The 25,844-nt window shown below is 55.8% G+C and overlaps 2 protein-coding genes across 3 annotated transcripts; one reads left to right on the top strand and one right to left on the bottom strand.

The window, feature by feature from the left end:
- Positions 1 to 478: 478 nt before the first annotated feature.
- On the bottom strand, positions 479 to 15,450 carry POMGNT1 (protein O-linked mannose N-acetylglucosaminyltransferase 1 (beta 1,2-)). 2 transcript variants are annotated; one of them, XM_071750239.1, is made up of 22 exons: positions 15,322 to 15,450; positions 14,222 to 14,398; positions 12,190 to 12,310; positions 11,696 to 11,811; positions 11,334 to 11,399; positions 10,815 to 10,928; positions 10,030 to 10,147; positions 9,643 to 9,741; positions 9,074 to 9,201; positions 8,424 to 8,494; positions 8,057 to 8,132; positions 6,672 to 6,755; positions 6,479 to 6,520; positions 6,233 to 6,291; positions 5,593 to 5,665; positions 5,162 to 5,290; positions 4,709 to 4,834; positions 4,489 to 4,553; positions 4,078 to 4,122; positions 3,764 to 3,899; positions 3,202 to 3,311; positions 479 to 2,951 (listed from the first exon to the last, which is right to left on the bottom strand). In XM_071750239.1, the coding sequence occupies exons 2-22, from the start codon at positions 14,336 to 14,338 to the stop codon at positions 2,849 to 2,851; spliced, it is 1,998 nt and encodes a 665-aa protein (XP_071606340.1). In that variant the 5' UTR covers positions 14,339 to 14,398; positions 15,322 to 15,450; the 3' UTR covers positions 479 to 2,848. The 2 variants fall into 2 exon arrangements, with proteins under 2 accessions (XP_071606340.1, XP_071606341.1); XM_071750240.1 differs by having other exon boundaries at positions 12,190 to 12,298.
- Positions 15,451 to 15,565: 115 nt separating this feature from the next.
- Positions 15,566 to 21,932, top strand: LURAP1 (leucine rich adaptor protein 1). Its single transcript, XM_071750243.1, has 2 exons — positions 15,566 to 15,852; positions 19,269 to 21,932. The coding sequence occupies exons 1-2, from the start codon at positions 15,634 to 15,636 to the stop codon at positions 19,956 to 19,958; spliced, it is 909 nt and encodes a 302-aa protein (XP_071606344.1). The 5' UTR covers positions 15,566 to 15,633; the 3' UTR covers positions 19,959 to 21,932.
- The last annotated feature ends 3,912 nt before the right edge of the window (positions 21,933 to 25,844 follow it).

The raw sequence follows: 25,844 nt of genomic DNA, 5'->3' as shown, positions 1-25,844 counted from the left end.
CCAGAATGCAGCCCAGCCCCACAGGGCTCGTGCTGCTGGGGCTGGATTCTTGCTATCCCTCACCCCACAACATGTAGACACTTCATCCTGCTGACCCCTGAGGGGACACCAAGCCAGGAGGCAAGGGCCATGGATCTGTATTGCTTTGGGGAGAGCAGCTGGAGGCTCTGGGAGAAGCACAGGAGCTGGATGCACCAAGCAAGTGCCCAGGCAGCTGGCCAGAGTTTCCATTGGTTGCTGAAGATAAAGGTGATAAAGGTTGAAAACAGCTCACAAACCTGTGCCAGCTACTGCAGAATGGCACTGTGGACCTCTGCTGGCATGGAAGCTGCAGGGCAAATGCCTGGGGCCACTATCAGCCCTGCAGTGCAGAGATGCCACAGAGAACAGGGGTCTGTCCTTTTGAGCCAGGTGGCCACAGCCAGAGACTCTCACAGCCCTGGATCATGCCTGAGACCAGCAATGAAACACACAAGGCTCAACAGCTTTGCAACGTTTAATCTTGAAAAAATAATTCAATTGTGAAAGCAGCAAGCCCTGGGGATGCCCAGACACCCAGCCTGACCATGGCTGCTGCACAGAACAGCACCCAGCAGGCCATGCCCATGGGGGGTGCAGAGAGGGGGGAGCTTGAAGCCCACCAGTTGAGCCCCATGGTTGGTGAGAGCAGGGAGCCAAAGCTCTCTGGTCACTGATGGGCAGTCAGCAAAATGGGGAACTCATGTTTAACCACTCCCTGTCAGTAGGAACACCCTTCTCAGCCCCAGGAGGAGTGAGCAGGAAGCCAAGCCTGAACCCCACCAGAGAAGAAAGGAAAGAGGGTGCATTTAGTTTCAGGGAGAAGGGAAAACAGGCCTTGGGGACACAGATGATAAGGAAAGGGAATCTGTGGAGAGCCATGGAAGTTTTCCCAAAGCAGGCTAAGGGGAACAAGCTGCTTTCCCCAGGAAGAAACCAATTCCCTTTCCCATCGTGCTGTCAGGACCTGCTTCACCTCCTGCCAAGGGCCAGTGCAAAGCCCAGCTGCCCACTGCTAGAGTGCCAGCAAAGGGCAGTGCTGGGGATGGCAGAGAGGGGCAAGGCTGAAACCAAGCCCAGTACCAATATTGCAAGAGTGTGACCCTGTACCCTCTGATCTTCCTCCTGCATCTGTCCCATCCCTCCTGCTGGGACAGGCATGCAAGGGACCACAACGAGTGGAGTCCCTGCGGTCACACCCGAGTTGTGCTGCGTCCCCACAGGGCCCATTTTGGCCAAAGGGGAGCAGATTTCCTACACGGGACAAGGGAGGAAGGAGGGGAACAAAGGATGGAGCTGGAGGGACAAGATACAAACCTCCAGTGACTGCTCCCATGCAGGGTGGGGGCTGTCAGCTCTCCAGGCTGCATTCCTGCTATCCTCCCCTTCCCACAAGCAATAAATAAATAAGTTAGTGTAGTGTAGACCCCAACGCTCAGTTCACAGTGACAAAATGAAGGGGAAGAGCCCCTGTGACCACAGGGAAAGGACTGAGCAGCAAATCCTCCTCTCAAAGGCAAGCCAGAGCTTAGCATCTCTGCCCAAAGCTAGGGGACCTGGGTAGAGAACAGAGCTCTTGCTGCATGGATGAGACAGGAAGGTGCACTGAGCAAGGGAACCAGGACTGCCCCCAACTGGGGGGAGCATTAGTACCGGGTGACTGGGGGCAGGAGGGGGCCCTGGGGTCCTTCCTAAGGCACGGGAGGAGGGATAGGGTCCCCCTCCCTCTGCACGAGGGGTGTACCATAGCAGGGCAGCCAGGCTGCCCATCCCAGCTCAGCTCACAGCTTCCCTGCTAGCAACGTACCATGATAAGGGGGAATGCTGAGGAGAACAAAGCCCCTCTGCCCTCAGGAAGAGCTGGGGGTACCCGGCCAGAGAGGAGGGTACAGTACCACAGGCAAGGACCACACCAGAGTGCTGCATCTCTGGCTCCAGAGGACCCCAAGTCCATCCTATCCCTGCAGCTTGGAGGATGCCCTCTGGCTGCTCCCATCTTGCTCTGCAAGGCACTTACAACCCTCTCCCACAACTTGAGGAGCCGGGCTGCTCCCCACAGAGAAGGTGGGTGAGGACAGCCTGAGCTGCTGCACACAGGCTGGTCTGCTGCTATCTGCAGTCATTTCCAACTCCAGGAACTGCAGGGAAAAGAAAGGGGCATCTGACTGCCCTCGTGCTGGGGTATGGGGTGTCCCCTATGTGTCCATAGCAAGTTCAGCTTCTCTGCAGCATTCCCTTTTCCCTGTCAGCTGGGCTGCATCGGTGGCTGCAAAGTTGGTGGGTAGGGAGATGTCCAACCCAGTGTACAGTCTTCACGGAGCATCCATTGTGCAGGAGATAGAAGAGATGCTGGATAATTCCCTCTTCACCACTGTGTTTCACCACTGGGGATGGAACCAGCCAGCCAAGAGTTAATAAATAACACCCAGCTCAAAAGCTGCAACACTTGCACGTGAACATGCTGCCTTCTCAGGACTTGAGGACCAAAACGGGAAGCAGAGGTGTTTCTTGAGGCCCTCTTCAGCACCCAACTGAGCATTTGCTTCTTCCAACCTTGCCCAGCCAGGGGGACAACAGGAGCAGCGTTAGTAAAGAGTCTGTGTTTAAAAAAAAAAAAAAAAAAATGTTCCTGGGATGGTAAGGACCCTGTCCTGTGCAAGGGAGAGGGAGACCACAACTGGGGGCTGGAGGGAACCCGAGGTCTCATTTTGCAGCCTGAAATGGGAGTCTGTGTCCAGTCACCAGCCTCTGAGAGCTGCTGCCACTTCTGTTTCTGCACCATGGAGGTCTCCATCTTCTCCTGGTCCCCCTCGCTTCCCAGCTGCCAGTCTCATGTCTGCTCTGCTGCAGCAACTGCTGGCACTGCCACTGCCCCCTCCTCCTTGGCGGGAGGCTCCATGTAGATTGGTGTCACTGATGCGGGCTTCTTGGACCTGCAGGTGAGAAGGTTGGATGGGAGCAGGCAGAGGTGGTGGTTTCCCTCAGGAACCAACTCCCAGCAGCACTGCCCACCTCCCTGGTATGATCTCCTTCCCACTGGGACATCCTCCAGCCCTGGGCACATATCTCATCCCCCTTTCACCACAATGACCTGGTAGGGGGGTGGTATGCCTCAGGACTGGGACAAGGGACAGTGCCATGAGGATGGGGGATTACCCCAGTTGCTGTGCCCCTGATACTCACGAGTAGGGGGAGGCAGGGACCCCCACCACAAGGAAATGGTTCTTCTTGCGGAAGAGCCGCCACAGCCCCTTGTGGTTCCCACGGACATCCAGGTCCCAGATGTGGAGGCACTAGGATGGTGGGGAAGGAAAAAGGCATCAGAGTCTGGGGACAGACACCAGGTGTCTACTGGCAAGGGAAAAGCCTCACCTGCTGCCTCTCATCGAGACACAGCAGAGAGGGGACAGCATCTTGATCAGGGCAGCACCCCTCAGCCACCATCAGTGAGTGAAGAGAGGGGAACCTGTTCCCATCCCTGCCTCAGGACAGGGGGTTTGACCATCACCTCCATGCCAAGGACAGAATCATCCAGAAAAGCTCAGCCCCTGGTGTCCCACATAAGGAGATCATAAAACTATCTCCACAGAACCAAGCTTCTGTCCTGGGTCACCCAAAGCTTAAATACCACCCAAGGGCAGCAAGAACGCTGAGCTGAGCCAGAGGTCATGGGCAAACCCAAGAACAAAAGCCAGATGGTCCCCAGTGATGCAAAGATCAATGCAGGGCCACGTCAGGGCCTCACCTTGGCAAGCTGAGTCCAGGTGGTAAAATCTGCTTCCTGCTCCATCCTGATGAACATGACATAGACCTTGCCCTCAGTGTCGGGCACAAAGGAGTCCTCACAGGGGTTCTTGCTGTGGTCCAAGACCTCAGCCTCACTGTGGAAAGAGAACAGGGAGTGAGAGAGGACATCACCTCTTTCCTGTTCCCACTGCAGGGCACTTCAGACAGGCAAAGTGGTGGCTGGAGATGCCAGGGCCAGCTCCCTCCTTGCTTCTGGACTGGTTGGTTGACCCAGTGTGCCCATAGTCTTCCAACCATCCTGCAGGCACTTACCCCAGGAGACGGTGAATTTCAGTCTCGTAGGCATCTTTCCTCAAGCTGTTGGAGGAGGAAGAGAGGAGAGATCAGGGCAGAGCCACTGTTTGATAAGCAGGGATCATCCCAAGAGGATTCAGTTAAGATTGCCCCAGTGTAGTACCAAAAGGTCTATTGTAACCAAAGAATGGAAAGCAGGGACTGCCACATAGCCTGAAGGATGTGGCAGCAAAAATGTGACCCTTCAACATAGGCAGCTGAATCCAGCCTCACAGAACACACTGCAAGGATTCCCCAGGGGTGTCCAGAATGCTGGGGCTTAAGGTTATGGCTGCTGCTCCAGGAGAGGAAGGGAGATGTCCCCAGCACAAGGGGACAAGAGGCAGGTCAAGCAACTCTCATCCAGATCTCATTCTGACCAGCACTCACCTTTCCACGTTTTTAAGCTGGACATTTGGAACTGTGTTGAACTTGTGCTTCTTGAAATAGGCTTCCTGGGAGGAAGAAAGAGAAGGGAAGAGAAAAAGGGGTTCGGTCAGGAGTCAGCAGCACTTTGAGGTCACCTCCAGCATCTCTGCTATCTGGAAAGGTGGCTGAGTTAGAGCTCAGCACCAGGAATGGGGCTTGGGGGCTGAGGGAGGTCACTCACATGGAAGTATCCATTCATGTTGAGCCCCACGATGCCGAAGTGGTAGGAGCGTGAGATGTCGGGGATGATGCATTCCCGGCCCTTCCGCTGCTCCGGCATCCGCATCCACATGTCCCAGTCCCAGAGCTGGGGAGGGGAAACTGCCACTCACATTCAAGTTTGGGGGACATGATTTGGTAGTGTGGTCATCCAGGGACTTTGCTGGCTGCCCATACCAGCTCTAGCCTCTTTGGCCCCAGCCTGCCTACGCTGGTTCCAGACAGCTCTGCGGCTGGTTTTATGGTTCTCAAAGTCTGTCCCAAATCCATTCCTGCTTGGGCATCCTTCCCAAAGAAAGCTCAGGGAGAGGCAGGACCCCTCCAAGAGCTGTATCTATAGGGTCTAGGTAATTATCATGGACTGCTGATGGGCAGATGGGGGTGTAGGAGACCGGGTCCCTTCTAGGGTACTCACCTTCTCAGGGGTTGGCCACTTGGGCTCCAGCTCATCCTTGTACAGGCTCTTCCGGAGCACCCAGCCCAGGCCTGGCATGGTCTCCACACGGTACAGGAGTGAGGGGTCCTCAGCTGTGTGCTCATAGCCCTGTGATGTTAAGGAGAGCAGTCAGCACCCTGAATGCACCCCTACCCTGCCAAAATAGGGTGCATCTTTCTCCACGGAGACCCCCAGCATAGGGAGCAGGGGACAGCCACTGGGAATCACAGGGCAGGAACAGGACAGTGATTTGCAGGGACACTTCTGAACATTTCAGGGCTGGGGAGACAGACCCACCTAGGATGATGGTGGGGGGACACCCTGCTATATAGACAGAACTTGGACCCCAGCCTGACAGGGAAACAACATGGGGCAGAGGTGTCCTTGCTCCACTGATCTCCCTCACCCACCTGGTCATTCCAAGCAGAGATGCAGTACAGGCTCTCATCTTCCTCCAAAAGGTGTATTGACTGGCTCAGAAAGCTGAGGAAAGAGTTGCCCAGTCTCTGGTCAAACACTCTTCCCTCAGTCAAACCAAGGCAAATTCTCCAAAAAGTGACAAGCCACCCCCAGCTTCTGGGACTGTCTAACCCACCTCTTGTACTGAACTGCCTGATTGTTGGCATGAGATGAGGGGAGGGGCACCCAAACTAGCTAAGCTCTATGCCACCATGGGAAGGGGACAATATTGCCTCCTGTTCCATCAGAGTCCCTCCTCCTTATGTAAGAACTGGAGCCCTGGTAGATGCTGTCCCTGTCCTCTTGCCATGGGACAGTCACAACTGTGTTTGTACCGAATGGATCAGCCTCCCCAAGAAGCAAACCAGGAAAAGATCCCAGACCTCAAAGTCATCCTGCACTGAGTGTCAGGACAGTGGACTCAAGACTCTTTGCAGGCAGAGCTCTGCTACAGCTGTTGTCTGGGGACTGCTCAGCCTTGGATGAGTGAGCTGCAGCATGGCAGGGATCTGGAACCAGGGATCTGACCTCTCCTGAGCAGCCACAGAGCTTCTAGGAAATGCCTCACTGAAACAGGAGCTCAGGCTTTACCTGAAGAAGTCAACAGAAATGTCAAGGTCTTCCTCGAGAACCACAGCAAATTTAGCATCCTGTAGGGCAAGGAGAGATGTCAGGACCAAAAAAAGAGCAGAGATATGAAGCAGTGTTTCCCACTTGTGCCCAGTTCCAGCTCCCATGAGGTGGGGATCACAGGTGCCACAATCCCAGGGAAGCCCTGCACTGCCTTGCTCCCACAGACAAGCAGACAGACTGGGCACAGGCAGAGGTCTCACTCACCGGGAACAGGTTGAAGGTTGCAGTCAGACTGGCTTTGTAGTGCTGCAAGAAAAGACATGTTGGTGCCTGTGTTAGCATCAGCCCCTGGACCACAGGGAGTGGTAGTCTGGCACAGAAGCAGGGCTTAGCCTGCCACCTTTGAATGCCATATCCCAGGAAATAACTTTCCCAGGATCTGGGAAAGGTCTCTCACCTGGGAAACTCTGGCATTTTTAATGCTGATGGGGGTATGCTGGATTCCTGAGAGGCCAAACAGCTCCACAACATCCATGGGCTCCTGGAACAACAAGATACAAAGGTCATCAAATGTGTGGGCCTGGATACATTCTCCTCAGCTTCTGCCAGTGTTGGCCCCCTGGGACAACAACAATATGCCTGTGGGATCCCCTGCACTTGGCTGTCATCCTGGGGGCAAGCAAGGCTCAAAATTCTGCTGTACTGTAAACTCTGCAGCAAGGAACTCGCCAACCCCCCCCTGGCCCTTCAGCCTTTAAGTATTTCCATAAGTTTCTGTTAGGCCTGCTGGTTTGCAGACCCAAAGTTGTATCCACAAATATCTGAGACACCCAGAATTCCCAGTCTCCCACGGACAGTGCAGAAAGAAGACGGATACAGCCAGGAATCCTTATAAGCTGCTTTAAGTTGAAACCACAATCAATTTCATTTTTTCTCACAGTTGCCAAGAAAGGGACCTCTCTGCCCAAGCACACCTGCCCTGGGGGCAGAAGGAATCCACATCTGGGCTGACATATCTTTACCCAAAGAAGGCCCAACCAAGGGCTTCTCCATCCCCTTACTGTCCATACCACCTCCTAGCTACAAAAGAGAGGAGCTCCCATTGCACCAACTGCTCCCCCTTTCCCTGATATCCACCATGGCAGCACAACCCAGGATGCCCCCTCATAGCTGAGGGATGCTGCTCTAGTTGCCATGGCAATGGATGCTGCTATCTTTAACCACTGCTGCAGTAAGAGCCTGCATAAACAAACCAGCTCCCCCAGCCCCACAGCCTGGCAGTGGTAGGAGGGTCCTGCAAGGGAATGATCCTGTTCCCCTTACAAGGCAACCAGACTATACCTCATGGGCTGCTGCAGAGATGGGGGCTAGCAAGCTGCTCTGCCTGGCCTCAGCTTTCACGAGCCTTGTGAAAACAGATCATTTTGGGTCTCTCTACCTCTTACTGAAGAGTGGGGCTGGACAGACACAGCTGGACTGGTTTGTTCCACTTTATGCAAGGAAGCTGGACAGGCACCATTATACCCAGACCCTGCTCAAAGCTATCGAGCAAGAAAAAGAAACTGTCAGAGCCCAGCAGGACCACCTCACTCCTGCACAGCACCCTCTTTCTGATGTGAGGATGGAAAATCTGAGCTTTGGGGAGGACCAAGGCAGCTTTATCCAGACCCACAGCTCAGCTAAGCTGATTGACTGCATAGCAGTGGGGAAAAAGCAGGTGACCCCTAGCAGAAGGGTGAAGAGGCTCACAGCCTGTCACCCACCAAGCACCGGGCCAGGACCACATCCTCTTGGCTGAGGTGCCAAGGACCTGGTTACAGGGACCTCTGGGGGTGCTCTCACCTCATAGTAGCCATCGATGAAGACCGTGATCATCTGCGGGTTGACGCCCTGAGCAGACAGCAAGGAGCGCAGCATCCTGGGGGCAGAGATGGAGGGAGCTGAGTGCAGCACAGCCCCAGTGAGCCCAGGCCCTTCAGCAGAGGGGTACAGATCCCCTGAGGTGGGGGAGACAGGGCACAGTAGGGGAGCAGGACCTACTACCCCCGAACTCTTCCCCTTCCCAGGATCTGTCCGAGCACATCTACCCACACTGCTTGTGCAACCCCAGGTGGAGGCTGGATCCTGCCAGCAGCTGGAAGGAGGGGGCTTGGACCATGCCTGGCCTTGGGCACAGAGAAGAGAAGCCATGTCCCCTGGAAGTGCTCACCTGTACAGGTAGTTGGGGCGGTTCCCTGCAATGACAGCTACAGGCACATCAAAGACTTTATTGTCTTTGAGCTGGAAGAGAAAAACGTGTGATTAGGGTTGAGGGAGGCCATGCCATTGAGAGCAGGACCCATGAGGTTAGGATCAGTCATGCTCTTAAACAGCAGAGTTGCACAGTCCTATCCCATGGCTCGGGACCAACCAGGATTCCACTAAACACTTCTGTAAACAATGCCATCTTCCCTGCTCCATCCCACTTCAGACCCAGCTCCCAAACCCAACTTTTATCCACTGCACCAAAGACGGCCCAAAGGTCACCATGGACCTGGCAATGACAGATTAATGGGAGGGCTCTCCTAGAGGCCTTTTTTTATCCAAAGCAATGCTATGATTCTCTAACTGCTCTGTCTCCAAACGTACAAGCTCTGCTGCTCAAGCTGAGGTTGAGGTAACCTGGTAGCCATGGCAGGTATAGGGTAAGGGAACTCCCTTTCTGCAGCGAGTCCTGGCCAAGTGTATTCACAGCACCTTTGCAAGGGTTAAAAACTGGTGCTTAAGGATAGGGCTCTGCACCTGAGCTCCAAATACACCTGGGTCCAGCCAAGCCCTCCCTCCTGGAGCCTGCCCCAAATCCTCTGCCCTTGCACTCACGGGATCAGGGTTGAACTCAATGGGTGTGGGGTCTTTGCAGCTGCAGACACTGCCATAACCTTCTACTTTGCTGCAGAACCTCTTCCGGCGGCGGTTCAGCTCCGTGTCAGGCCAATGGCACTCAGCATCTGGAGGCACCAAGGAGGAAAAACAGACTGCTCATCCCCAGGGCCTCACCCTGAGTGCTCCAGGCTGCACTGCCATACAGGTGACTCTCACTGGGCTCAGCCATCACCAAGTGACACTTCTGAATGCAGGATGTAACCACAGATGCACTCCCATCACATGGTCTGTCTGAGCAGCAATGGGCCACATTCAAAGCCAACAGCTGGAAAAGATTGGAGCAGGCCTGGTCTGGAGAGGTGAGACTCTCACCTTTCTCAACAATTATGCCTGGAATTGCCACGGGAATAAGGAAGCTGGTCCCATTTTAAAAGTTACATCCCCATCTCAAACAGCCCTAAATCCATCCTAGGATGTTGCTAACAGACCCAGCTTTGGCTCAAAACCACGAAGAGCAGGAGGCAGGCACCTCCCAGAGATACCTGCAACTCCAGAGCACTTCCTACCTTCCACAGATGTCAGATGAACCTCTGTCTTCAGCAGTACAGGGTCACCCCAGGTTGAGAGGGCAGGTGACTTGGCATGCTTCTCCCCGTATACTTCCCCTGCAGCAGGGACACAGGGTCAGGACTGTCTGGAAGGGCCCATCCCCATCGTGTCAAGGTATGACCCAGGGCTGTAGCTCAGGGTGGCAGCTTGGCACCTCATCCCATTGGCCTCCAGTGAGCTGCTGAAGGGCCATGCTTTGCCAACCATCCCCTTCCCTCACTCCCAGGAGCAGAGTTGCCACTCTCTGTGACTTGCTCCCTGCTCACCCAGAAGGGTTTGTCTTCAACTGGCTTTTCCCCCCCAAAAGAAGCCATGAACCCCCTCCTGGCCTGTGCTAGACTCACCTCCCTTCTTCCCTACAAATGTCCACATGTCTCTCCAGCTCAGAAATGGTGCAACTTGGCTTCCCAGGCTTTTCAGGACATTCTTGGCCGTGTCCTTGAGGTGAAAGGAACCTTCATCCTGGAACAAAACACAACCCTGTAGCTGAGGTCTAGCTCCTGATGCAGACAAGGCAAGACTCCCATCAATACCTAGGAGGCACAGGGCCCTCTACTACCCTTGAACCTGCTGAGCCAGAAAACTTCAAGAGAGGGCTCCTAAGGCCTCTGTGCCACTAAGCCTGCTGGTGGCCCACAGGGAGGTCAGAGGAGTCACAGTGTCCTCTTTCCTCCAGATCAAATGATTCTAAAGCAGAGCCTTGCATTCAGTGCTTCACACAGCTAAACCTGAAACCTTGAAGCACAGTACTGCTCACACAGCAGCCCAGAGCACAGTACACATTTCCCACCCCATATCCCCTGCCAAAGCCTGGAGCTGGGAGCCAGATGGGTACTACCACATTCTTATGCATCCTCATATCCACTTTCTACCCAAACTCATTTATTGCTGCAAGCTCTGACACATCTGCTTTTTGCTCTCCTGTCCTGCTGGGCACACAGCAGTATCTGTAGTAACAAGGGGGAGTGAAAGGACAAGGGAGGTGATCCAGCCAGAGAGGCAAAACCTACTGAGGATGTGACATTTAGCCCTGGGAATGCCTGATGGCATTCAGGAGGCAGCTGCTCAGAAGAGCTCTGGGGCAGCCTGACTCAAGGTGATGTTTTCTTTTGACACTAAGGTCACATACCTTAATGGTGAAGATCAGGATCCTGCCCCGGGCAACCATGTTGAGGAAAAGCACCATGGCTTCATCTTCATGGGGAGAATAGGTGTCAAACACCCTCTTGGCCATCACGTGGCCCTGTGGGCATTCAAACGTCAGATGCATTTTAAATGCTACGCAGAGAGGACATGCAGAATTATGGAAATCTGTCCTGGAAGCCTGAGCAACATGGTGAGTTATTTCCCTGGCATGCTAGGGAGTTGGGCCCCAGGCAAATTCAGCCCTTGGGCCTCCATGCATGACACGAAGTGCATCCCCAATCTCACAACTCCTCTCTGAGTGCTCCTCGAGGACAGCTAATCAAGCACAAGAGAAATACTGCATGGATCCTCTTTGTGACCATGTTGTGGTATGGGAACTACAGGCAAACAAGAATTTGGGGACTTCTCTCCTGGTTGACCTGTCCCTCATCCACCCAACAGTTAAACAAGGACAAATATTGCCCAGCAAGAAAGAAAATGCAGATGTGGGAGAATGCTTTACCGTAGCCTGATTTAAGACAATGACATGGATCCCTCTTCCCTGCTCACGAGCCTCATCTTCCAGGACCTGCAAGTAGAGAAGAGATGAGAGCCACACACCAAGACCTCTTATTCCCTGCCCATTCATCTGAGCCCCCAAAGAATGGGCAAGTCCCTCTCCTATGACATTTGGGCTTTGCTCATAGCAGTGATGGATGCCAGAGTAGAAGACAACACGAGGACACCTGCATAGTCCTGCAGGCAGAAGGGGGACCCACTCTTGACCTCTTTGCAGAACTGATCTCTCCACTCATTGTTTGAGGCTTCACCCATTCAGTTCCACCCATTCTCTGCTCATAGGATCAGTCAGCACCCATCACTTACTGTTGTCCCATCCACAGCCACGTAGACCTTCGACCTGCTGGAGTACACCTCCACATCCAACACCTTCTTGTTGCTGACAGGGTGCCTGGGGACCTCCACGTTCAGCAGCTCATCATCTACAGGGGAGAAACACCCAGTTTCACCCAGCCAAGGCATCTCTGACTTGTCCTTGCTCAGTGCTACCTCAGCTATGCCTCCAGGAGATCAGGCCCACCAGGCCTAACAAACCATAAGTCAATTTATGGTGAAGGAAGCCCAAAATGGCAACAGGTCTGGCCCCTGCTATCACCAATCAGACCTCTGCAGCCAAACGTGTCAAAACCTTGAGTATACAGGTCAGGGATAGGAGCAGCTTTTTCTATTAATTTTTATTAAATGCATGTGCACAGATCTGCCTTTTGTGCTGTGGCTGGTCACAAGTTTGCACTGACTTAAAGAAATCACTTCCCTCCCTCCAGTTTCCTTGCTTACAAAAAAAGAGCACTGCCCCTCACCATAGTCCTGTGCAGACTCCTCTTCCTCCTCATAAGCAGCTCTCCTGGTGTCCAAGATCAGCTTGATGTTCACTATCACAGTCACAAGCAGGAAGAGGACAGCACCTGTCTGCAACACAAGCTGCTTTGTGTTACCAACTTGTATGTAACAACCACACCATCAGGCCCCCTCCTTGGCAGAGGCTGCAAGGCACCCCAGGGAGAGCTTGCAAGGGAGCAAAAGCATCTGCCATTTTCCCTGTTTTCTTCTGGGAAAAGGCAAATAGAAACACGGGTGACCAACTTTTAGGGTGAAATGCTCTCATGATCTGGAGAGCACTGAAGTCTTGATACATGAGAATTAACCCTACCAACACATCCCTGCTTCCAGACTGGTGAGCAGATTGCTGCTAAAATACTGCATCAAGGTTGAGGGGCTCTGCATGCAAAGACTTTGGTTCTTCAGAGTTATAACTCCCTGGGTAAACTTAACCTCTGCCTCTCCCACAGCATCTCTTGTTTCCCTCTGCCACCTGAGGACATACCCAGGGTATTCAGAGGGAGAGGAGATGCTGTGTGACTCACAGCAAGCAAGGCAAAAGCAAGGAACTCAGGTCTTGCTTCAGGAAACCACACTGTGCTACAGGCTTCAGAGAACAGCCCACAACAGCTTCCCTGTCTGCAGCAAACCAAGGCAACCTGTGCCCATGCCTGCTATGGAAAAGTCCAGGGGCCATGGAGCAGTCCATGTGAATTCTTGACACAAGCATCACCATTTCCTATGGCCCAAGAACAAGGAGGGGGGCAGAAAAGACTACAGAATTTTTACAAGCACCTCTATTAAAATGCATCTTATTTTTACCTTCCCCAATCTGAGTCTTTTTCCTGGTATTTGGAGCCAGAATACAGCAGAAACTACTCCATGCTAAAAGGGTGACAGAGCCACACAGGAAACCTTGGACCACCAACGACCCATGCTGGGAAATCATCTGCCTGAAACTGTGAGCTGCAAGTGCTTGTCTGGCCATGGCCAAGAAGATGGCCTTAGAGCTGCAGTGCTGGGTAGGGATGCAGGATGGCCTGGCCTGAAAGCCAAGGCCTCAGTGAGGCAGTGTCCCTTCACTTGACCCAGGGAGCTCTGTAAGCCTAGGACCAGGTGCTGCTTCGTGCTGGAGAGGCAACAGCAGCAACGTGGTTGCTGGAGGGCTCTGCATGAGGACCAAGTCCCTGCCCAGCAGCCACAGGCCTGCTCTGGGGCTGAGGAACAGCTCTAGCAGAGCCCAGATGCTGCCCTGGACAGTCACACAGTGAGGAAAAGCTTTGGATTACAGACAAAGCCCCAGGTGGCCATTACCCTCAAAGCTAACAGTGCTGCAGGGCTCCTCCATCAGCCTCCAGGCCAGGAGGGACCATCCAGGTGACTGCAGAGCCATTGTGCAGCTCCCCTGCAGACACTATCAGTGAGAGAAGAGCTCCCTGCCATGGGGCAAACCCCTTAACTGCCCTTGTGCCCTCAGACACCTCCCCAGACACTGGCTCCTCCAAGGATTAGCTGCCTTGCAGCACAAGCAACCAAGCCTGTGGCTTTCCCAGACACCAGCTGCCTCCAGGGCAGGAGATCCCACTACTAAGCCCTATTTTCTCTGTCCACCTGTTCTGCATTATACCAGGTTTCATCTGCAAACCAAATGGGGTAGGGGTGGTTTCCCACTGCAGGCTGAGCCCTGCTGCACTCAGCATGAGTCCAGAACCAGGAAGGGAAGAATCAGTCAGGTTTCCAGCTGAAAGCCTTTCAAAGATGTCTGGATAATTGTATCTCCTGCCACAGTCACTCAACAGGTCCACTTGCAGCTTGAGGAAGCTGCTAGACATGGCAGACCCTTCCACACAGAGGCACAATGTAGCATTTTGGGGGACAAGTCATGCAATCTGCAGCCTGTTGGGTCACCCAGGTCTGCCAACAGACCCACCTCTGCCCACGCAGCTGCTCCATGAGCTAGAAAACCCCACAGATTATCCTCCCTAATCCACCCCAGGGCTGGGGGTGACTCACCTGGCACAGCTTCCTCAGGGCACGCTGGTTCATCAGTTTGTACTTCCAGGCAAGGTACCAACTCCTCTTCTTGTGGGGTTTGATGGCAGGGTTGGGTTTCCACTCGTCCATAGTCATGGGGACAGCCACGTGGGGTCAGGATGTGCCTTGCTCTGCTTTTGTGTCCATTGGGGCTCCCTGCCAGGACAGGACGGGTCCGTGGTGAGAAAGTTGAGCACCTTCAAATACTCTCCCCAAGCAAAGACAGGGCAGCAACCAATGTCACCCACGGGCCACAAGCAGTGGCCATGAATGACACTCATGTGCCACAAGCAGAAGCTCCGTGGAGCCCCCCAGCCTGCCAGCACCCCCAGCCCCACAGGGAGCAATCCACAAGTCCTTTGCTGGAGGTCTGGAAGCAGGACAAGGGGAAGCTCTTGACCCCACAGGCCAGTGAGGACCCCTGCTCCAGACCAACCCTGCAGCCAGACCGCTGCAGCGTGCTGGGCCCCCTCCCACACCCTCTAGAAAAGAGAAGTGGCCAAGAGGCACTGGCTGGTGACAGGCCCTGGGCTGGCAGGCGTTATGGAGGGGCCATCACTGGGCAAATCAGCCCACGGGGTCCCTGGAGGGGAGCAGAACCCCCGCCACCTGCAGCAGCAGCAGGGCTGGATGTGGAGACCAGAGCTGGACCCTGGCCCTGCAGAAGAGCCCTGGGCAGAGGAGCTGTGGCCGAGCTCCACACAACACCCACCCCGGGTGGTGCCGGAGCACCCAGGAGCTTGGCTGGAGCCCCGTGGGCCCAGGCAGAGGGGGGAGAGGAGGCGGGGGGCAGCCAGGGCCCGCGGGGGAAGGGGTGCGGGACCTCGGTGGTGCCGTCGGGAGAAAAAGAGATCACCCCGGGCACTTGGAGAATGCGAGGACCCAGGGCTGCGGGGAGGGCTGGCGAAGGGGACCGAGGAGGTTCGGGCAGGGAGAGGCGGGCGCCCCGGGGCCGGGGACAGCAAGGAGCGGCGGCGGAGGGCGGCCCGGGGAAGGGCGGGAGCTTGGGCACCGCCGAGAGCCCGGGGCGGGGGAGCGGGAGGCGGGGCCGGAGGGCGAGTGCCGGCCGCGCTACTCACGGTCTGGGCGGGGCGGCTGAGCGGGGCGGGGCGGTGCGGAGCCGGTCCCGGTCAGGGCCGCTCCGGTCCGGTCCGCCCAGCGCCAGCGGGACCTCGCCGCTTCCGGCGCCGCAGAGACGCCGCGGGGGCGTGGCCAGCGTTAGCCCCGCCCCCCTCTCCCCCAAGCGACGCTCTGCCCGGCCCGGCGGAACTCGGTGGTGCGCGGCGGCGGGCGGGCAGGTGGAGGCGGGAGGGGCGGGGCCGGCGGGAGGGGCGGGGCCGGGGCTCGCAGCGCGGTGACAGCGCGGCCACCGCCACCGCCGCCCCACCCGCATGGAGGGCGGCGGGGAGGCACTGCCCGCCGAGCTGCGGGAGTTGGCCGGCAAGGTGGGGCGGCGGCCGCCCGCCGGGCTGCTGCGGGGATTGCGGGCCGACAGCGGGACCGCCACCGGGATCGCCACCGGGACCGTCGCTACCCCCGCACCGCCCGCACCGGCCCGCGGCGCTCGCCCGCCGCTCGCCGAACGCCTCCGGGTGCTCCGCCTGGAGCTGGTGAGTGTCTGCCACCCCCGCGGTCATTGCCCCCTCCGCTCCGGTGACCGCCTGCCGCCCCCCGGTGACTGCCGGACCCCTCGGGGTAACCGCATCACCGCCGGTAACTGCACCTCCCGGGATGACTGCCTGCCTCCGGGGTCACTAATTCCCCCGCCGGGGGTACCGGCCTGTCACCCCCCCGGGAACAGCCCCCGAACAGCCCCCTGAGCCCTCTCTGCATTTTTGGGCACTCGCCCCCTTTTGCTCTCCCCCTTTCTGGGTTAACAGCCCACAGCTCGTACACTCCCCCCTTTCCGGCTTTTCTCTGTCCTCCCCCTCCACCCCGGCCCACGCAGCATCCCCACCCGGGGTCCTACGGATCCGTCTGTTCCCCTCGTCTCCCAGCCCTGGTTCTAGAGGGGACCGGGGTGTCCCGGGAATGAGGATTTAGGGCAGGGACCTTCCCCAAGGGCACAGTGTCGGGTCCGGCCCTGCTTTCTCCCCCTCCTCTCCCCCACTCCACGGGTGTCACCACCTGGGTGACAAGGCACAAGCTTTCCCAGGGAGGGGTTGCTTGATGGTTGTGGCTTCTCCGGTGGCTAGTAAAGCGTTGAGCTCCTCTGGCAGCCTTTCCCAGGGACCGTGGGAGTGCCGGTGGCAGCTTCCTCGCCTCCTTTCCATGGCACGAGCAAATCCCGGCGGTGCCTGCGCCTCGGGGAAACGTGGCGAGATTGGGCAATGGGTTCAAGTGCTGCTGGGGGAAGGGACTCTCCCACGCACACACACACACACACCACCGGGTTCATCGAGAAACGGTCTCCATACACCCACATCCCTACCAGCCCCCCAGGGAACCCCCCAGCCTGATCCCTCTGCACCCGTGCTTTTCCCGGGTCAATATTCCCCATGGGTGCCAAAGCTTGGATCCTCCCTCCAGGGCTGCACTCTGACCACAAGAGAAAGGTCTGGGCCCTGGGCTGCTCCAGGAGGAAAAGGAGGAGGAAGCAGCAGCCACCCTCAGCCCAGGGTCTGCAAGGCCTGGCTTTGGTAACCTCGGTTCACAAGAGGCTTTTCCTTTCTCTGCCCCGGCTCTTCTTTTTCCTGTGGTGAAGAAGTGGGGTTACCTTGCACCAAAGGACTGGCACCCGACTGCCCAAAACCCCACAGGGAGGTGCCCCTGTCTCTTCGTCCCCACAAACAGGAGCTGAAATCCCCCTCCCAGCAGTGAAGAGCAGCAAACCCAGTGCTCAGAGGAGAAGCTGGCCTAGGAGGGGGCAGTGGGAGGAGAAGACAGTAAATTCCTGTGGTCCTCCTGGTCCGAGGAGAATGTTTGATCCCTGGGGCTGGATGTCTCAGAGGGAGATGGTGCCTATGGGTTTCTCAGTGTTGGGGGGGGGGAGCAGGGCTGTATCCCCCTAGGAGAGGCTTTCCCCACCTCTTCCTGACCCAGAGAGCATGGGGAGGAGCATGAGGGTCTCCCCAGCTCTGCTGGCTCATGGGTCCCCTTGGAAAGAGGATGGGACATTTGTGGATAGGGGGGAGGAAAGCTTTGCAGGATGTGCATGGGGAACTGAGGTGTGGAGCAGGACAGGGTGTCACATCCCAGAGCAGGGGTCCAGGTAGGTCTCATCCATCCTGTGCCACACATCCAAGACCACTGTTCCCTTCCTCCCCTCTGGATACTGCTGCCATCCCAGGTCCAGATGCCAGTGGGTGCCACATGCAGAGCATTGGGAGGGCTTTGGGGGTACGGGGTTGATGTTGGTGCATCCACCACTGCATCTGGAGGAATACAGAGAGCAGCTGGATTTTGGTCTCCTCCTGCACTGTCCTTGCCTTGCTGGAGAGGGAATTTCTTGGGGTGCAAGGCAGGGTCAGGCTGGCCTGAAGTAGCAGCAAATCAATGGCTAACTCTTTCCAGCAAATAATGGAAAGCTGGGAGAATTTCCCTACCCTCAGCTTTTGGGGAGCTTCCCTGGTATCTCTGACAGCCACAGTTGCACAAGGCAGAGAAAAACGGGGAACACCCCACCAGGGGTTTCCAGCCTTCCTCCTCCCACGTCTTCTCTTTGCCAAGGCCAGATGCTTTTGCAGTGCATGCAGAAAAGTCCATTGTAGGCAGTTTCTGAAATATCTTGCCTAGAAAGGAAGTTTCTGCACTTCGAAGCTGGCTCCTGCCCCAGTCCAGGCACATGGCTGCTATTTTTTATTTAAATCCAGCTTGAGGAGCATGGGGAGGGGCTGGGGGTTGGTGTCTGAATCTCTACAAATCTTTGCTCTTTTTTTTTTTTTTTTAATGTCCTCTGGACTGAGGGGTGTCACGTGCTGAAATCCTGGCTAGAGTTTTCCCAGGCTCCTTCCTTGGATTCTTTTGTTGCTCTGCTCGCTGTGGGACTGGAGACTGGAGTCCCAAGAGACCAGTGGGTCATCTGTGGGCTGGTGGGTGGCTCTGAGGACACCGGATGCTGGGGACCAGGAGCTGTGCTTATAGATGATCCCAGGGGGCTGGGACCATGTGGATTTCCATCTCAGCTTGCTGGTGCTGGGCTGTGTTTGTGAAACAAATCCATGGGCATCTGCAGCATCCCAGGCTGCCTGTACCTGTCCCACAATGGGTTTCTCTGCCTCTCCCCCCACCGTCACTGACTTATTCCCTTTCCTGGCAAAATATTTGCATCCTGTGCAGGGGAAATCCAGTGGCTTTCGGCGGCCAGTATCACACAGACAGGAATGTCTTGGCATGCGGGGCTTTCCGTTAGGAAAACAGATGTTTCTGCAGCAGCTGAAGTTTTGCAAAGAGCTTCCCCCAGCTGGGAGGGGCAGGAGCTGGAGAGGCAGGCAGTGTGATCCACAGTCCGTGTTCCCCTGCAACATCCTCCTGCTTCTAGGGAGTGATTTGGGTCTCAGGCTGCAAATCCTGCTGTGTCACGTTGAGACCAGGCTTGGATCAGAACCCAGAAGGAGGAAAGGGGCCAGGCCAAAACAGTCGGGGGAGGTGCTGTTTTGTCCAGCCACATCTGAGCCATGTCCCAGACCATTCCTGCCTGGTTCCTCCTGCCCTACCACTTGCCTTCCAGAGCTTGGGGGATGATGCTCTGGGCTCAGATCTGCACCCAGTGCCTCCAGTTCCTTGCTTACTCCTGTCCCCTCAGAGGACAGTGACATAAGTGCCCTGGATTTATTTCCCCAAGGGTGTTGGTAGCTGGGGGGTGCCATAAGTTGTTGGTTCCCGATGGTTGTGTCCCCAGATCTTGGACAGCATCTCTTGGGATGGTTCCCTACAGGCTGTTCCCTCATGGTGTGCTGTTCATTGAGCAGCTTGGGAGACCTATGGCCACTGTGGTGACATCTCTGACACTGTGGGTTGGGACCTCAGCCACCAGGGTCACCTCGGTCTCCCTTCAAAACCCAATATTTCTCTTTTTCTCTACCAGGCTTATCTGCGAGCAGTGGACGTGAAGATCCTGCAGCAGCTGGTGATGGTGAACGAGGGCATTGAGGCAGTGAAGTGGCTGCTGGAGGACAGGAGCACACTGACCAGCCACTGCAGCAGCCTGGCCAGCAGTCAGTACAGCCTGGTGGAGAGCCAGGCAGCCTCACGGCGGGGCAGCTGGGACAGCCTGCAGGACCCCAACGACAGGCTGGACAGCATCTCTGTTGGGAGCTACCTGGACACGTTGGCTGATGACATGGATGAGTATTCCCAAAACGCTGCTGAAACCACTGCTGCGTCTGTGCCCGGCAGAGCTCTGGTCAGGGTGGAGCAGGATTGGGTCAGGATCGATCCCGAGAGGGGTCCTGCAAAGCAGGAGAAGGGCAAAGCAGAGCACGAGTGGCCCCAACTGGATCTCTCCTCACCCATGCTGCCCCAGGATCACCGGTTTGCTAAGGAGCCCCAGGTAGCCAACGGGTATTTGGGTCAGCAGTCCTCCTCTCTGGAACCTGGCAGAGACACCAAATTGGCTTCTGGGGCTGAGGAAAAACTGGGGAAGGGGAACCCAGGTGGGAAGGCTCGGAAAGCTGAGGCTGACTTTGAGAACTGCAAACTGAACAGCAAACTGCACCTGGAGTACGATGCCCACTGGCGCTGGCTCCAGTCTCAGGATGATGTGACATTCTTGTAGCCTGTGGCTTTGCTTTCCCAGTCCAGCTCTCCCGACTGCCTGCTCTGCTTCACTTGTCTCTGCTGGGAAGAGTAGGGGTGGCTGGGAAGGGGGGATGGGCTGGCTTGGTGGTGTTGCACTGTTCCTCTGACCCCCCCCCCCATCAGCGTTTGGTGATGAAACCCTAAGGGATGGGATGCCCACCCTGTGGTGAATTTTTGGGAGAGTCAGGATGAGGTGGGTCCCTGTAGATTTATTTCTTTGCTCTGGGGTGGTGCATGCAGGTGCCTGGTCACTCCTCTCTTGTCCTTGATGTTGGTAGCAGGGAAGGTTTGGTGGGGAAACCTGGGGCAGCAGGACTCCTAGGAGTCTTCTCCCCTTTAATCCTCAGTCTCCTGCCTGCAAAAACTGGGGACCTTTCCTCTGAACTGTCTGCCCAGAGAGGACAGGAGATGCTCCAGTGCATTCACAGCTCAGTGGCACCAGCATGTTCGGTGTGAGCTGTGGGGCAGGACCATCCCTGTTGGATGGGCTCGTTTCCATCAGCCCCTTGGATGACACTGGATGGCCAGTGTCCATCCAGGGTAGAGTTGACCTGGGGCACCTGGGGTTTGCCCACACCACATGTTGGATGCTAAAACCCCCTTCTCAGAGGGTGAAGTCCTGCCTGGATCAGCTCTGTGAGGCTGATCAGAAGCATGATCAGGGCTCTCACTGTAGCTGCCCCTGTTGGAGCCTTTGTCCATGCCCCATGGAGAAAAGGTGGCAGTGTAGACTCCCCCCTGTGATTACACGAGAAGGGCAAAGCACTGGGTGGGAGATGGAGATCCAGTTCTCCCAGTTTTTCTGCACTGTCCCCCATCTTGGGACAAAGTCCTTCAGAAACTCTGGGATGTGGCAGCACATGGGCAGCCTTGTGGACTGGCAGACTTGGGAAAGCTGATGATTTCCCCTGATGCAGCATGATGGGGGTCATGGCTGGGATTCTCCATCTGTGTGATGAACGATGCCAGGTCTCTGCCCCCTTCTGATAATCAGAAACGTGAGGCTTCTCGGCTAGGGTGGATTTGCAGTGATTCTGCCCTGGAGACAGCTCAGTTCTTTTAAAAAGCCTTGGCTTCTGCCTGTGCCTTTTTACTGTCCACCCCCCATGCCCCCCAGCATACCCCTTGCTTGCTTGTAGAGCATGGCTTGAAGCTGGAGCCCTGGGCAAGCTTGGGCAGGACCTGCTCCCTTCACCAAACCATGCAGGGAAGGATCTGGGCATCCAACAACCCCCTTCTTCAAGGAGAGGGGCTTGGACAAGCCCAGAGACTCCTGGCTTCGTGACCCACTGGTGTATCTGAGTGCTGTGACAGCTTTGCTGTGGTGACAGTGCTGCTGTTCCCCTGCCTGCGTGGCAGGCTGGCTTTTTCCTTGCTGGGGTGGTGGGAGTGGGGACAACATCTCCTGAAGTCTGTGGGCAACCAAGAGAGAGAAGACTGATTCTAGACACGGGCTGTGAGCTGGCTGTGGTCAGGAAGGTGGTCGGATGCACAGCAGGTTCAGCTTTGTGTCCCTAGAGCAGCACCTTCTGTGGAAACCACCCCAGCACCCTCCCTTCCCTGCAAATCCTCAGGGCTTCCCTGGATGGACATGGAGATGGACATGGAGGGCAGGACAACATCCAAAGCTCCCAGAGATGGCATCTGCCAAGGACTTTGGGGAATCCCAGCAAACTAGGACTGGGTTTCCCTGTGTGAGCATCCCATCTGTCCTGCCTGCCCTGAAGCTGTTGCCTCGTTGTCAGCTGCCAGCAGCTTGTGGCTCCCTGCATAGCTCTGTCACTGCTGCTGAGCCACCATGTCCCCTGAGGCTGGCTGTCCCCTGCTTCCCTTCTGGTCCTGCATGCAATGAATCGGCTGAGGGTCCCAGGAGGAGATGGGCTATGTCCTCCAGTGCTGTTAAAATAATCCTTGTCAAAAAAATAGTTGGCTTAATAAATGGTAGCGCTTCTCCCAGGCTGCTCTGTCTGTGCTTTGCCAAGCTTATGGGGGTTTCTAGGGAAAGAGGAGAGGCTCTGGGTTAAACCACCCTTGGGCTGCCAGCAGCAATGTAGGCAGGACACAGACCATGTGTCTGGGCATCTGTCCCTCCTCACGCCAGGGTGGTGACACCTGAAGTCACGCTTCAAGCAGCTGAGTACCAGAGAACTTCTGCTGGGAGCAAGGATGCTGGTGAGACTGGATCTCTGAGAGGCTGGCATGTTGTGTTCATCTGGACTACATCTCCAGCTGCAAACAGCAGCTTCACTCTTCATGTCCCAGATTTCCCATGATCTTTACAGGTGTTTCCCAGGCCCGTTGGCTGTGTTGGGGTCTCCGTTTGCTTCCCTTGTTCTGCAGCTGCAATCGTGGCTACTGTGGCCTCCCCCACCCAGGGTGTGCAGGGTGGGTCTGGGTGTAGGACAGATTTCTCCAGCCCGGCGTGGGGTGGGAGCAACCACAGCTCTGATTTCAGGCTTTTGGGATTGGCTCCTGGGTGAGTCCCTTTAAAACCACTGGAGCCAGTGTTCATGCAAGCACCAGCCTTTCCAAAGCAAACCCAAGTGGCTTATCCAGCTCTGCCATCCTGGCCTCAGCATCCATCCCAGTTCCTGGCTTGGGAACTGTGAGGTTTTGCAGACGGAGAGATGGATGCTGGAGCCAGATGGATTTAGCAGGATCTCCCCATTTTCTGATGGGTTCAGGTAGAAAATAAAGTGAAATACAATGAAAGCCTTAAAAAACAAGATTCCCAGCCCATTCCTCTTCTAAACCTAGAGCCTTTGTTGGAACTCCTCTGGGCATGGTCACTTCAGGCTGGTTTACAGGAGCCTAAATTGCCCATGATCTCAAAATCGGAGTATCCTCCTAATCCCAGCCCTTGGAGGTGGGGGTGTGGATGACACCACACAGGTTTCCTACCATCCCCTGTTTTTGTGATGCCTGGATGAGGGGTCACCCACCCCCGGGCTTTCCTCAGGCACTTGCAGAGCCAACGTGTCTCAAGCCTACCCTGGGAAAACACCTCAGGGATCTCCATCTTGCTGAAAGGTGGGTGCAGCAGTGGGGTGCACAGCACCCATGGGTGGGAAAGAGACCACAGCATTGCTCTGCAGCCTCTCCCCACCACTGCCTGGCCCTGCCTGCTGCTGCCCTTGGGCTGCTCTTGGGCTGCTTAGCACCAGTATCAGGTAAGAAAACCAGCAGATAAAGTAGGCAGGATCCCTGGTGCCAGCAAACACCCACCTCTGTTACAATAAAAACACCAGCAGGCCGTTTTGTTTTCTGTTAGTTTTTTGGGTTTTGTTTTTTTTTTTTTAAGATGTACACAGAGATTAGATTGTATTAATGAGTCAGTAAAACACTTTAATAGCTCTCCTTGCTAGTTACTGAAAACTCCCCTGGGCTTTCTCCTCCCTGTTTGCAGCTCAGCTCCAAAAGGGCCTGTTCCCTGAGCACTGCAGCCATTTAAGCCATTTATGTTAGTTATTTATGTTAGTTCTGCTGGGAGGCAGTGCAAAAATAATCTTTTCCCATGTGGTGAAAAGCCTGGTCCCTCCTCTGTAGTCAGGGGGGAGGTGGCATCCAGACCCTCTGCCAGCCACTCTGGCCACTGGTCTAGTAGCCCCATGGCCCCTCACAAGCCCATGGGCTTGCTGGCATGGGGTGCCTCACCATGGGGTACTTTGAGGAGCAGACTGGATCCAGGCACACCCTGCCCACCCTCTCCTCAGGGGTTGGGGTGAGGATGCTCCCTGTTGTTGATGCTCCTCTGGCCAACACTCCCCACAGCCAGCACCTCCCAGTGTGGGTTAAACCAGTCTAGAGCAGGTCTCTTGTGTCCTGGGTTTCCAGTTGATTTCCAGCTTTTCCTTCCCACTGGTTACAGATCTCCAAAGCAGGAACTTGAATCTCCAGGGCAGGAGGAAATGATGAGAGATCAGAAGCAGAGAGATGTCTCTCAGTGCCCATCCTCTGAGGAAAGAGTTTGCAGCATGTGCTCAACCTCTGTTACACACCAGAGAAGCCACACCAGAGGGGATGTGGGGATGCTCTGAGTGCCCGGGGCAGCTCAGGCACCAAGCAGTGGTCTCCCTTCTGCCTCCTCCCCACCAATGGGACACCCCCTGACCTCCCCCCTGAGTTCACCCTTGGTGTCAGGAGCTGAGTGAGCATGGGGACAAAGCTGGAGCATGAGCCAGGAGCAAGCTGAGCCTTTGGGAGAGGCCTCCCTGGGCTGTTCCCTGCCGGGATGGCAGGAGGCCAGGCCTTTGCTTTGGAGATTAATCCTCTGGCTTTAGAGCTTCCTGGCACTCGGGAGTGAAAAACAAGTGTGACTGCTCTGGGCCTTGTGGGCATGTGAGCACGGGTGGATGGTGAGGATGGGCTGGGGCTTTGGGACACTGGGTGCTGACAGGGAGCAGTGGCACAGCTCTCCCCTTCCTCTTTCCATGGGGGTGGACACCCACCCTCATCCATCAGGGTCCCAGAGGTGCCACCTTCTCGTCCCCACCTGCATGACCCATCACTTGATAGGAGTCCCCCCTGCTTCCCACACAGGGCTGGGACCTGGGGACACCCTGGGTGTGACAGCAAGAGCCACATGTGCTCTTGTCACCACCTCTTGTTTGCCAGCCCTGCTTTGGTCCTCAATGGGAGGGGGAAGAAAAATTGGAATTGCTCGTCTGAGAAATTAATCTGCTTTCACCGTCTTAGCACACAGCCTGACCTAGAAGAACCCCTCTATTTTTTTTTTTTAAATTAGTTTTGTTTTGTTTTCCTTGCAGGGCTTTTATAGGGAAAATTAAAGCAAATGTGTTGCACAGAGGCTGTGGAAAACAGGAACCAGACCTGCAGCAGGGGGAATGTGGTGCAGACAGGGCCTGAGTGGTTTTAAGCAGAATTTTCCATGCTGCCCTCTCCTGTGAGACCCCTTGGCCCTGGGGGCTGGAGAGAATTGTGTCTGCTGTGGGCAGAAAACCAGGAACAGGTTGAAAAGGTGGAAAGGTTAAAAGGTTGAAAGGCATGTTGGGTTCCCCTGGCAGGGTGCACAGTCAGGGGGACTTTTGGCTGGGGAGATGTAAAAGCTGAGCTGCTTAAGGGAGAAATCCCAGGGCAGCTGGGAGGGCAGCAGGGCTGGCAGGGGAGGGCAGGGATGGGCAGGGGTGGGCAGGGATGCTGCCTGACCAGGACTGATGCTGCATGGCCGTTTCTCAGAGGGATGTGGGGATATCATCCCACTGAGGGCACCAAGCTGGGCAGCTTTGCTTCTCATCCATGTCTGTCTGTCCCTGGAGACTGCTGTGATTGAGACGGGGTGCGATGCTCATGGCCCTCCAGTCACTTCTACAAAGGGATTCTGATCTCAGAACCAGCCTCAGCTTGGGATCTGTGCCCTGGGAGAGGTGATGCTGGGAACCAAAGGGGTTCAAGGCAGTTTTCCCTGTCACAGAGGCTCAGCCATGGGGCAAGGAGGGTGCAGACAGTGTGAGCAGTGGGGATTATGGCTGCTATAAAAAACACTGGCATCTCTCACTCCTGCTCCCTAAGGAGCTTAGGGGAGGAAAGAGGGACTTAAAGAGCAACCTTCTGAATGGAAGAGGTGCAGGGACTGGAGCAATGGGAGCAGCCCAACACCCTTATCGGCTGCCTTCTGTCTCAGCATCCCCCAAAACCTCCCTCTCCAAATTAGGGAATCAGGGGGAAGAAGAGGAAAGCAGATGCCAGATGGTGGCAATAATGGTCAGGATGGGGAGAAGGGAAGGAAGGAAGCAAAGTGCTGCTGTCCTCTGTGGTTTTGCCCCGGTGTGTGGTAGGTTCCAGGGGGTCAGCAGAGAAAGCAGCTACAGCCGTGAGGGTCTGCACGGCTCCAGTGCCTGCCTGG

Source organism: Heliangelus exortis, chromosome 8 (genome assembly GCF_036169615.1).
Source record: "Heliangelus exortis chromosome 8, bHelExo1.hap1, whole genome shotgun sequence".
Classification (NCBI taxonomy): domain Eukaryota; kingdom Metazoa; phylum Chordata; class Aves; order Apodiformes; family Trochilidae; genus Heliangelus; species Heliangelus exortis.
This window is presented reverse-complemented; position numbering and strand designations above follow the sequence as displayed.

What these genes read in the sequence shown, in the direction of transcription:
- POMGNT1 (XM_071750239.1), bottom strand. Translation starts at nt 14,338, where the DNA reads ATGACTATGGACGAGTGGAAACCCAACCCTGCCATCAAACCCCACAAG. An exon ending in TGGCTGTGGATGGGACAACA is followed by an intron (nt 11,400 to 11,695) that starts GTAAGTGATGGG and finishes CTCTACTTGCAG; the next exon opens with GTCCTGGAAGATGAGGCTCG. An exon ending in CCTGGACTCAGCTTGCCAAG is followed by an intron (nt 3,312 to 3,763) that starts GTGAGGCCCTGA and finishes CCACCATCCTAG; the next exon opens with TGCCTCCACATCTGGGACCT.
- LURAP1 (XM_071750243.1), top strand. Translation starts at nt 15,634, where the DNA reads ATGGAGGGCGGCGGGGAGGCACTGCCCGCCGAGCTGCGGGAGTTGGCC. An exon ending in GGGTGCTCCGCCTGGAGCTG is followed by an intron (nt 15,853 to 19,268) that starts GTGAGTGTCTGC and finishes TTTCTCTACCAG; the next exon opens with GCTTATCTGCGAGCAGTGGA.